The 12,188-nt window shown below is 34.3% G+C and overlaps 1 protein-coding gene across 1 annotated transcript in view; it reads right to left on the reverse strand.

Moving 5' to 3' along the window:
* The window catches only part of BLTP1 (bridge-like lipid transfer protein family member 1), a 201,312-nt gene that overhangs the window by 24,091 nt on the left and 165,033 nt on the right, over positions 1-12,188 (reverse strand). Inside the window, exons 62-68 of the mRNA XM_007464834.1 lie at positions 11,894-12,003; positions 11,134-11,224; positions 8,239-8,492; positions 7,462-7,677; positions 6,086-6,266; positions 5,384-5,582; positions 340-501 (exon numbers count right to left, since the gene is read on the reverse strand). Coding sequence (XP_007464896.1) covers positions 340-501; positions 5,384-5,582; positions 6,086-6,266; positions 7,462-7,677; positions 8,239-8,492; positions 11,134-11,224; positions 11,894-12,003 — 1,213 coding nt within the window. The remainder of the gene's footprint in view (positions 1-339; positions 502-5,383; positions 5,583-6,085; positions 6,267-7,461; positions 7,678-8,238; positions 8,493-11,133; positions 11,225-11,893; positions 12,004-12,188) is intronic.

Here is a 12,188-nt window from a genome sequence, read left to right on the forward strand (position 1 = left end):
TCTTTCCCTATTCAAACCTCTTACTCATTCCTCCAAACTCTGATTCCCTGCTGCTATACCAAACAACGAACAAAGAAAAAAGTAATTATGCCTTTGCCCTCAAGGAGTTTCCAGTCCAAGAGACACACTAACATAGGACCTAAAAATGTTAATTTTGTCACTAGCTGCGGCCGTGGAAGAATCGTAAAACCCCACCAGATGGTCTCTCAAGTTCTTCTTCAGTTCTATAATTCCTTTACATTTATCACTGAATATATAATAGCATTAAGAAATCCTTCTAAGTAATAGGACCCCAAAGCACATGTGATGGGCAAATAAGTATATAAAGAGGACACTCACTTGTATAGTTCCTTTCAACTGGTGTAATTGGGATAGTTTCCAGAGCCTTTTCCAGAAAGTCTAATAGGCAGGGACTAATAACCATTTCTTCTGGCAGTGACTGAAGTGCTACCCAGGCATATAACTTGGCTGTTTTTACTCCTCCACTTCCTTTTCCTTTGGCTAGAACATTTAAGGGTGTGAAGTGAATTTAATAGTTTCCATAAAACATATAATAATTTTGTGAGAAATGAGAATTATATGACAGTTTAATCACATGAAGCACCTTATATTTAAAACCATACAAGAATGCAATAAAAATAGGTTGAAAGAAATCATAAATTATTGTTAGAATACAAAGATAATCAATGATGTATATAAAAGTACAACAGTTATTCCTATTTGCTCTAGGTAACAAATTTTGGTTCAGTTTTTCAAGTTTATACTTTGCTAACTCTCTCATTAGTATTATTTTAGCATTTAATCTCTCATTTAGTATTATTTTGTCCACTTAAGGAGTAAGATGTAGAGAATTTTGACTAATGATATTCTGTGGCAAGTTGAGGGAAAACATCATTGTTTTTAGGTTTTCCTGTGTTCTTGCTGTTCTTACCTTGTGTGCATTTATAATGCCTCCTTACATGGGCTGCATCTCTCTTTCCTTCTACCTGACTAAATATTTCCACATCAGTAGAATGATTATAATAGCTAACTAATATTTAGCTAACTTTGGCTTAAGTTTCCAACTCCAGCATGTATTAGCTTGTAAACATAGGAAAGAAATGCAACTTCTGTGAGCTTTAAATTTCATATATAAAATGGGGACAATGTTGATAATATCTGCCTTGCACTTAATGGACATACATGTGTCTTGTCAATTTAAAAGTGATCTAGGGACTTCCCCAGTGGTCCACTGGTAAAGAATCTGCCTTCCAATGTAGGGGATATGGCTTCGATCCCTGGTGAGGGAACTAAGATCCCACGTGCTGCGGGGCAACTAAGCCCACACACTGCAACTACTGAGCCCGTGCGCCACAACTAGAGACAAGCCCATGCCTCGTGACGAAAGATCCCGTGTGCCACAACTAAGACCCAACGCAGAGAGAGCAGAAGCAAGAAGAACTACAATCCTGCAGCCTGTAGAACAAAAACCACATTCACAGAAAGACAGACAAGATGAAAAGGCAGAGGGGCTATGTACCAGATGAAAGAACAAGACAAAACCCCAGAAAAACAACTAAATGAAGTGGAGACAGGCAACCTTCCAGAAAAAGAATTCAGAATAATGATAGTGAAGATGATCCAGGACCTCAGAAAAAGAATGGAGGCAAAGATCGAGAAGATGCAAGAAATGTTTGACAAATACCTAGAAGAATTAAAGAACAAACAAACAGAGATGAACAATACAACAACTGAAATGAAAACTACACTAGAAGGAATCAATAGCAGAATAACTGAGGCAGAAGAACAGATAAGTGACCTGGAAGACAGAATGGTGGCATTCACTGCTGCAGAACAGAATAAAGAAAAAAGAATGAAAAGAAATGAAGACAGCCTAAGAGACCTCTGGGACATTAAACGCAACACCATTCACATTACAGGGGTCCCAGAAGGAGAAGAGAGAAAGGACCCGAGAAAATATGTGAAGAGATTATAGTCGAAAACTTCCCTAACATGGGAAAGGAAATAGCCTCCCAAATCCAGGAAGCACAGACAGTCCCATACAGGATAAACCCAAGGAGAAACACGTCGAGACACATAGTAATCAAATTGGCAAAAATTAAAGACAAAGAAGAATTATTAAAAGCAGCAAGGGAAAAACAACAAATAACATACAAGGGAACTCCCATAAGGTTAACAGCTGATTTCTCAGCAGAAACTCTACAAGCCAGAAGGGAGTGGCATGATATGCTTAAAGTGATGAAACAGAAAAACCTACAACCAAGATTACTCTACCCAGCAAGGATCTCATTCAGATTCGATGGAGAAATCAAAAGCTTTACAGACAAGCAAAAGCTAAGAGAATTCAGCACCACCAAACTAGCTCTACAACAAATGCTAAAGGAACTTCTCTAAGTGGGAAACACATGAGAAGAAAGGACCTACAAAAACAAACCCCAAACAATTAGAAAATGGTAATAGGAACCTACATATCAATAATTACCCTAAACGTGAATGGATTAAATGCTCCAACCAAAAGACACAGGCTTGCTGAATGGATACAAAAACAAGACCCATATATATGCTGTCTACAAGAGACCCACTTCAGACCTAGGGACACATTCAGACTGAAAGTGAGGGGATGGAAAAACATATTCCATGCAAATGGAAATCAAAAGAAAGCTGGAGTAGCAATACTCATATCAGATAAAATAGACTTTAAAATAAAGAATGTTACAAGAGACAAGGAAGGACACTACATAATGATCAGGGTATCAATCCAAGAAGAAGATATAACAATTATATATGCACCCAACATAGGAGCACCTCAATACATAAGGCAACTGATAACAGCTATAAAAGTGGAAATCAACAGTAACACAATAATAGTGGGGGACTTTAACACCTCACTTACACCAATGGACAGATCATCCAAACAGAAAATTAATAAGGAAACCCAAGCTTTAAATGACATGATAGACCAGATAGATTTAATTGATATTTATAGGACATTCCATCCAAAAACAGCAGATTACACTTTCTTCTCAAATGTGCACGGAACATTCTCCAAGTTAGATCACATCTTGGGTCACAAATCAAGCCTCAGTAAATTTAAGAAAATTAAAATCATATCAAGCATCTTTTCTGACCACAACGCTATGAGAGTAGAAATGAATTACAGGGAAAAAAATGTAAAAAACACAAACACATGGAGGCTAAACAATATGTTACTGAATAACCAAGAGATCACTGAAGAAATCAAAGAGGAAATCAAAAAATATCTAGAAACAAATGACAATGAAAACACGACGATCCAAAACCTATGAGATGCAGCAAAAGCAGTTCTAAGAGGGAAGTTTATAGCGATACAAGCCTACCTCAAGAAACAAGAAAAATCTCAAACAAACAATCTAACCTTACACCTAAAGGAACTAGAGAAAGAAGAACAAACAAAACCCAAAGTTAGCAGAAGGAAAGAAATCATAAAGATCAGAGCAGAAATAAATGAAATAGAAACAAAGAAAACAATAGCAAAGATCAATAAAACTAAAAGCTGGTTCTTTGAGAAGATAAACAAAATTGATAAACCATTAGCCAGACTCATCAAGAAAAAGAGGGAGAGGACTCAAATCAATAAAATTAGAAATGAAAAAGGAGAAGTTACAACAGACACCGCAGAAATACAAAGCATCCTAAGAGACTACTACAAGCAACTCTATGCCAATAAAATGGACAACCTGGAAGAAATGGACAAATTCTTAGAAAGGTATAACCTTCCAAGACTGAACCAGGAAGAAATAGAAAATATGAACAGACCAATCACAAGTAATGAAATTGAAACTGTGATTAAAAATCTTCCAACAAACAAAAGTCCAGGACCAGATGGCTTCACAGGTGAATTCTATCAAACATTTAGAGAAGAGCTAACACCCATCCTTCACAAACTCTTCCAAAATACTGCAGAGGAAGCAACACTCCCAAACTCATTGTATGAGGCCACCATCACCCTGATACCAAAACCAGCCAAAATAAAAAATAAAAAAGACCATGGGCTTCCCTGGTGGCGCAGTGGTTGAGAGTCCGCCTGCTGATGCAGGGGACACGGGTTTGTGCTCCGGTCCGGGAAGATCCCACATGCCGCGGAGCGGCTGGGCCCGTGAGCCATGGCCACTGAGCCTGCACCTCCGGAGCCTGTGCTTCGCAACGGGAGAGGCCACAACAGTGAGAGGCCCGCGTACCACAAAAAAACAAACAAACAAAAATAAAAAAGACCCAACACAGCCAAACATAAATTAAAAAATATAAAAAAATATATAAAAGTGATCTAAAAATGTTAGGCATTATTATCACGATTACTGGCTACTTTAAAAGATTTATCAAGTTCCCTCTCTCAAATGAAGCTTTTTCAAATAATTCTTGTCCAGTCCAATATTCCCTTTTTTGGATATTCTATTTTATATATATAAGGTATTATTCACATGGTATAGTAGCCAGATTCCAAGATAACTTCCAATAGTCCTTTCCTCCTGGTATTCACGCCCTTGTGTAGTTCCCTCCCACACTGAATAAGGCTCACCTGTATGATCAATTAGATATTGTGGAAGTGATGTTACATGACTTCTGAGACTAAGCCATAAAAGATATTGCAGCTTCAGCCATATTCTCTTTTGGATCACTCCTTTTGAGGGAATGTCAGCTGCCATGTCCTGAGAACACTCAGGGACCCCAGTGGAGAGACCCATGTGGGGAGAAACTAAAGCACCAGCTTGCCAGCCATGTGAATGGGATACAATGGAAGCAGATTTCCAGACCCAGTCAGGCATTTGGATGACTGCAGCCCTAGCCAACACCCTGACTGTAGCTTCATAAAAGACTGTGAAGTTAGATTCACCCTGCCAAACTGCTCCTGAATTTCTGATCCACAGAAGGTGTGTTTGAGATTATAAGCCACTAAATTTGGGATAATTTGTTATGCAGTAATAGATAATTAATAAATGTGGTTAAATCCAGTGTACTCTGTCTTAAATGTATAACTTTGATGTTTCCATCTAGATCATAAGCTCCCAGATATAACTTTGATGTTTCCATCTAGATCATAAGCTCCCAGATTTGAACTACATTAAGACTTTTCTAAATATATATAGATCTAAAAAATTAAGTAAACTTTAAGTATATTAAGTTTATTTTAACAACTGATATTCTAAGTAATATCAGTTTGAGAACTAGGCAAAAGTAGTTGGCCAACACTTCCACATATGAACTTTGTACAGTTGTTACTGATAGACAGTCTAAGTCCTTTCTTCTTAAACGTGAATTTGAAAGAAAGTCTCAAAAGAGCAAGTAGGTGATGACTAAAACTTAATTTATGAAAAAAATTAAAATAAAGTATAATTTCCGTAAATACCTGAGGGAATAGGCGGGGGCTGGGGGGGAAGTAAGGTGTGAGTCTTGCTCTGGGCAGTGCAAGGTAAAGGAGGAGGAGGAGATGTCGCACTATCTTTCACACCGTACAGCTTGGACTCTTTAGACAGTGTTCTTGGCAAGGAAGATCCTCTGGAGGCATTAGGTGATTCGGTCTTTAGAGTCTTGGAATTATAATGCAACTGTATTGAAACGAATAAACTTTCAAAATTAAAATTATGCAGATGAGGGAAACCAAGAAATGTACAAAAATGTGGCAGAAAGAACACTGGTTCAGGAGCCAGAAGATTTTACGAGTTAGCTTTGTGATCCCAGCAAGTTCCTTATTAGCTTTATCTTTTTTAAAGTTAAAAAGGGTCATCCCAGATAATATTTTAAGTTCTTTCTAGCTTAACATCCTAGCTTAATAATTCTAGAATCTAAAAGAGTTGCAGTAGGCAAGGTTTAGCAAATACATTGTGAATATCAATGTTTAAAAAAGAAAATTAACTTTTCTGTCAAAATTCCGTGGAAAAAGGGGCAACCTGCAAGTTTAGAAGGTCTCATGTTCAGAATATGGCTATATTAGAGAAAAACTTCAGAAGGCCTCATTTTAATATAATTGGTAAAGGAAGAATATATATGATAGAAAATAAACATGGCTACTAATAATCTAATCCCTAATCCTAGACATTTAGGTTTTTACCTTTACATCAACTCCAGGAATGTAAAATACTGTTGTTTCTAAGTCACTAGGCTTTGTTTGTAGAGATGATGGCACTTTCTTGCCAGTCATTAAATGCGTGGTGGAAGCATAATTAGTTTGAAACTTCTTCTTTTTCGAAGGAGAATCTTGATCTAAACTCCTGGAACTTCTATCATAACTCCTATAAATAGAAAAACGTTTTATCTTTTTGAAAGACATTTATTTCCTTTTATTTTGTTTAAAAGCAAACTTTATATAGGAAGTGAAATGTAATCCTTCATTAATAAGGTTGAAAAAGTGAAGCTCATCAGCATCTCTAGTGAAACTGGTTAATCCTTGCATGGATGAGGTTTATGTTGTATGTTCCACAACTACACAACGCAGTTATTCTTTCCCGAGATCACAACTTGTTTCACATGAACACATAAGGTTGAACCAAATGAAACTGCCCTTTACATAGGTAAATATAGCTGAGTGCCAGCAATTTAGTTTGGTTTACTGCGGTTCAACCAAATATAAATTAACAGTCGTTCTTTTTATCACCACTATTACGTTTGTAAGAATTTAACTGTTTAGAGTGCCTTTTTATCTTCTCATTTTATAAAAAGCTTCATTAGACAAAGAGACATTTAAAAATCTTTTATTATAGAAAATTTCGAACATACAGAAAGTAAATGGAACAGCAGAATGAACTCCCATGGGTCCATCTCCCAGCTTCAGCATTTGTCAGCATTCTGCCTACTTGTTTTATCTACATTTCCACCCACTCCTTACTCATTCACTCAATTATTAGTATTACTGTTTTCCTATAATTCTTTTTTAGATTAGGAAGGAAAAGCAAAACAGAAATTCAAAGAACAAAATAATCTAACCCTACACCTGTTTATACCACTGTTTCTTCAATGATGGAAACAAATGGTAAAGCTGCAGTTACAGCCTGAACAACATTCCAGTTTACTGAGGTCTCTTTGTAGAGCTGTTTCCCAATCTTTCTTATTTCTTTATGTCATCAAACTTTCAATATAACACGATATCTTTAAGTATTGTACTGTTCTTTGAAACAGAAATGTGCACTGATGACAGAGACTGAGAAATTCATGCTTATTTAAAGAATTCCAAGGATATAACTATTTTAATTAACAAATTTGCTAGAATCTAAATCAGACATCCATTTCTAGTCACCAGAAAATATTATACACTTGTTTAAAGAAAACAGTATGTTATACAAATAAACACTCAAACATGCTAATTATAATAAAATATACTCTTTAAATCTGCATTTTGGGATGTGGTGGGAAATGTTTGTTACAATTAATGATATATAAATAGTTCTAACAAATGAAGTTACTTGTACACCTTTCTGACCAATATCTTACCTTCTCAAGCTTATATCATCATGTTCTTGTAGAAGGGTGGTTGGGTGGAGCACACATTTTCCACTATCAATTTCAACTCGTATATCAAGTTCAAAGTCAATATTTCTCTCTGTAGCTGTGCCACTAAGACTTCTGTTGGCTGGGGCTGTTGGCCAGCGTTCTGTAAATAGCTGATGAACAGCAGCAAAGCCTGTTGCTTTTTTACGAGATGTATGTCTAGAGAAAGAACAACTGATGATTACATTGTAGTAAACTGGGAAGAGTTTTCAACAAACTTTTCCAACATGTTATGTGAACAGTAGTCTGTAAATAAATTTCACTATTTTATAAATTCACACAAATTACCCAACTGGCTCTTACTAATTGAAGTTTTTCTTAAGTTTAATGGAGTCACATTTTATTCAACAACTATGTACTGAGTAACTATCCTGTGTCAGGCAATGTTCTCAGTGCTCAGGACACAGGCACAAGCACTGATATTAAGGTGTCTGAATATCAGCATATGACCTACATTCTACAACTTGGAGGAGATTTCATTTTTGCAAATTGTAAAATTTAAAATGCTACTTTCTAGATTTTATTAAAAGATATAAAGACAGGGAAAGAAAAAAATAATGCCATATGGAACTAAATTATATTAGTAAACCATGGATATGTCTCCTAGTCTCACTCTGGGTAGGCACGTTAAGATATTTTTCTGTAAAAATTAAGTTATATAATGCTTTAAGCTCAGTTCTAGATTCTAAAATACTGCCTAAGGATCTTAAAGCTACTCACGAGGGTTTCCTGTAAATATAGAACCTTTCCCTCTCATGGTCTTCATCCTTTTCATCCTTCTCAGAATCTTCACTGGTAGAAGACAAACTGTCATCCCGTCGGCCCTCCTCAGGTTGGAAAGAAATGCCTGGTGAAAGGCCTCCTGGAGTTTTGGGAGAACTGAACACGGAATATGATCCTTCACTATTTGAGGAGTAATGGGATGGACCTTCAATGGTTACTGACAAAAGGTCCAGTTCTGTCTCCTCTGGAAACTGATAAAGAGAAAAAATATGAATCAGGTTCACATTATAAACCTCTTTTCTCTTAAAAAAAAAGAGAAAGAAAAAATATACATTTAAGCATCTAAAATTTCTCTCAAAATTGAATTTCCTCACTCTGAACTGAAAGATCAGCTTTACAAACATATGAAATGGTACACCAAAGAAGGAAGCAGAAGTTCAAACCACAGAAAGTCATACCACTGACTCACTAAAAATCAGAGTGAAATTTTACTTTATATAAGCATATATCATCATGTTAATTAGTACATACTGTAATTCTTTAAAGCATGGGTTAATCACGCTGTGGAGACAAAAGAAACAATGTGATTAACTTTAAATTAGAAGGGCAAGAGAGCAATTAATGATGGAAGAGGATGCAAGTGTCAGTACAGAATGTACTTTGTGCTTCCAGAATACTTTCTGTGGATACATCTTTTTAAAATGGGCCCCTAATGAGCTGAAGAAAGATGTGTAAATAGTTATATAATTAAATAGCAATCAATCAAACTTAAGAATTCTGTATTTTAAGGGAAATACTTTGTATAATAAATACAACGTCACTCACTGAGGATTGTATCAGGAGACCACTGCATTTAAGTAGGTCAGAAACAAACAAACAAAACTTCTATGACCTTATTTTGATTCCCAGTTTTGAGATTTGCTCACATATCCTTTGAGGGAATGTGATAAGCCTTTGTAAAGTGTAATGTGCAAGGTACATTGATATTGCTATAAGATACATAGTGAAATCCTATAATCAAAATTTCAAACATTTGCAGAATCTAGATTTTCTTCACTTTTTAAAAAATAACATATCATTTAGTGAGTAAGTCAGATTTTATCAGAAAATCTTCAACTTTTAAAGCTGTGGTAAGAGTTTATGTAGATAAATATCCCTTTGTTTATATTTATTTTCTATTTAACCATGCCTTAATGATCTATTCTGTAATTCACGATTTTTATACACTATTTTTTATAAACAGCATATACTGCTATTTAAAAATCGGACTTGAATCATTCAAATATTAATGCCTTTAAGAATAACTCAATCATTTCACAGTATATACATATATCAAATAATTATGTTGTATACCTGAAAATAATGTTATATGTCAATTATCTCCATTTTAAAAATACAGGAAAAAAATCAATTAGTAGAATCCATTCAATTCAATGTAAAGGACAGTATTTCCAAGTTCATTTTTAGAGAAAAGGACATGTCTGTCAAGCTCACTCTATTACAACCACATACTTCTAAAACAAAATTCGGCTTGACTAAATTCAGTGTAACTACGGGATATATATTGAGACTATCTTAAAAGAGTGGGCAATGGGAAACAAATGTGGAATAAGTTCCAATTTTTAAATGTAACTTGACAGAAAATTTCTAGACAATGATTTATATACCTATTATACAGATACAATTTTAAAATTAAATTTTACTTTTATAACATATTTAGGGAAAATATGTAGCTTATAAAGGTGTTATAACTCAACTTACAAGTGATTGTGTAGCACATTTTCCACACTGTTTTGAACATAATTTTTAATAGATTGCTTTTATACATGCTTTTTTATACTAGTGACTCAAATAACACTCAATGATTAATTTGTTGTTCTGAGATAGGTTTGATTCTAGTTTGAATTAGGTAACTAATTTTTTCTTAAAGAAAAGATTCATTTTGTATTTGAGTGTAGGGAAAAAGATTCACTTCGGGATTAGCAAATAACTAATATATTGCAGTTTTTGTTTATGATTTTGTTGAGTCAATCTGGTGTGCTGATTTAGTCCTTCTTTAATTTTGGAGATTAAATAATTACTATTAAATTATAAGTGAGTATAGAAGTAAAATATATTCATGAAAAAGCTTAGGAAATATAAATGATTAAAAAGAATTGAAACAATCTTAAACCTTTATGTAAAATATCTTCAAGGTCTGAGTTTAGTATGAAATGAGTGGAAGACATTTTGAAAGCAGATTTTCAGAGTGGTTAATTAGTTTTAAAGCAAAATTTATGTTGTTCTTAAAAAGTACCTGAAAATACCCTTCCCCAGGACAGCTGGACTGTGGTGTACTTCCCCATACCGTTTTTTGCAACTTAATTAAAATAGTAAGAAAATTTATAAAAATTAATGAAAAATAAATAAAACAATGATTTAAAAGTAAACAAAAAACAACAAACATTTTAACATTAATTTTAACATGCTATAAAATTAGAATACAACTTTGACGCTGACCTTTTTTACTACTAGTTTCTGATATTATCTCTATATATTCTGAACAAAAATACATAAACAATAAAATACATTAAGTAAAAACATTCCACATTTACATTTCTGTAAAATACCCAGTTTAATGCAGAGTCGAACTTGAAAGAAAAATTATTCAACAAAATGTTTCTACCTACAAGCAGTACGGAGTCTTTATTCTACATGCAAAACACTAACACCTGCTGCATGGCTCACAATAGTGCTCTGCTATTTGGCAACGTACAGACACCTCAACCATCACAATCCACACTTTCACTGTAAGTAGGAACTGCTATTTCTAAACTGTGTAACTACTATAATTTTGTAATTACTAAAAATTATTTAGCACTGTGTATCTCTAACAAATAGTATCTCTCTTACTGTATCTTGGACATTGAAAGTGACTCTGGGTCCAGGAGATGCTGCATCCACCCGGATTTCTGGGAGCTCCTCAGTTTCACCTACTCGAGAACTATAATAAAATATAAAGTTATAAAACATTAATATTCATGTTCAAAAAAACCCCCTGGACTTTATAAAAGTCTGATTAATGACATTAACACTTTATTTCTAAATATTTACCTTATCCAAGGATTGAACTTTTGGTATTCCATTTCTTAACCTTTAGCATCTCATAAAAAAAAAGTTCATTGCTTTAACACAAGATTTCCTAAAATTAAGCCTTATAAAAAAGAATTTATACTTACTTTAGTGTTCATTTACTAGTAAAACTATATTTTTCTTCAATAATAAGTAAAATTTCCATTTTTCATATGTTAAATGTGTGTATAATCACACTTTTTCTAAAATGACAAATTTAGAGCTGCAGCTACTAACATGCAAATATTCATTTCTTTGGATAGTCTATAAGTTTATGCATAAACTTGTCTAAATAGCAGTGTACTTCATTACTAAAAAGCACACAATGACTTTTATAATATAAAAGTAGAGTATAAATGAGATAGAGGGATTCCTCAAACTTCTTAGTTTGACAGTATCCACTATTACTAGTTTTACTAATAAGGTCCATTTATTACCTTAATTTTGTAATTTCCCCAATTAGAACACAATAAATAAGTAGTGACCTTTGGCAAAAGAGTCAGCAATTTTATTACTTGTTTCATTGGTTGAAATATATTACCTTGCCCTTTCCATTCGCTTAAGAGGTGGTCTTCCAGAAGCTGAAATGGTTTTTGATCGGCTGTAACTTGGTTTGTAACCCAAACCCCACTTATCCTTTAGGGAAGCAGCCTAATGAAAGGGGATAGAAAAAGGGTGACTTTAGGCAGTTGTTTACTGTTGTAATATCTGACTTCAGGTAAAATGTTCTGCTATTAAAGAAGTCAGCTTGTCTCCCCGAGGTCAATAACAAGTTATCTTAAATTGTGACTTTAAATGTCACTTAACAACACAGATGGATCAAAGTGCAGCAGGAA

The sequence above is a fragment of the Lipotes vexillifer genome, unplaced genomic scaffold (genome assembly GCF_000442215.2).
Source record: "Lipotes vexillifer unplaced genomic scaffold, Lipotes_vexillifer_v1.1 scaffold231, whole genome shotgun sequence".
NCBI lineage: Eukaryota > Metazoa > Chordata > Mammalia > Artiodactyla > Lipotidae > Lipotes > Lipotes vexillifer.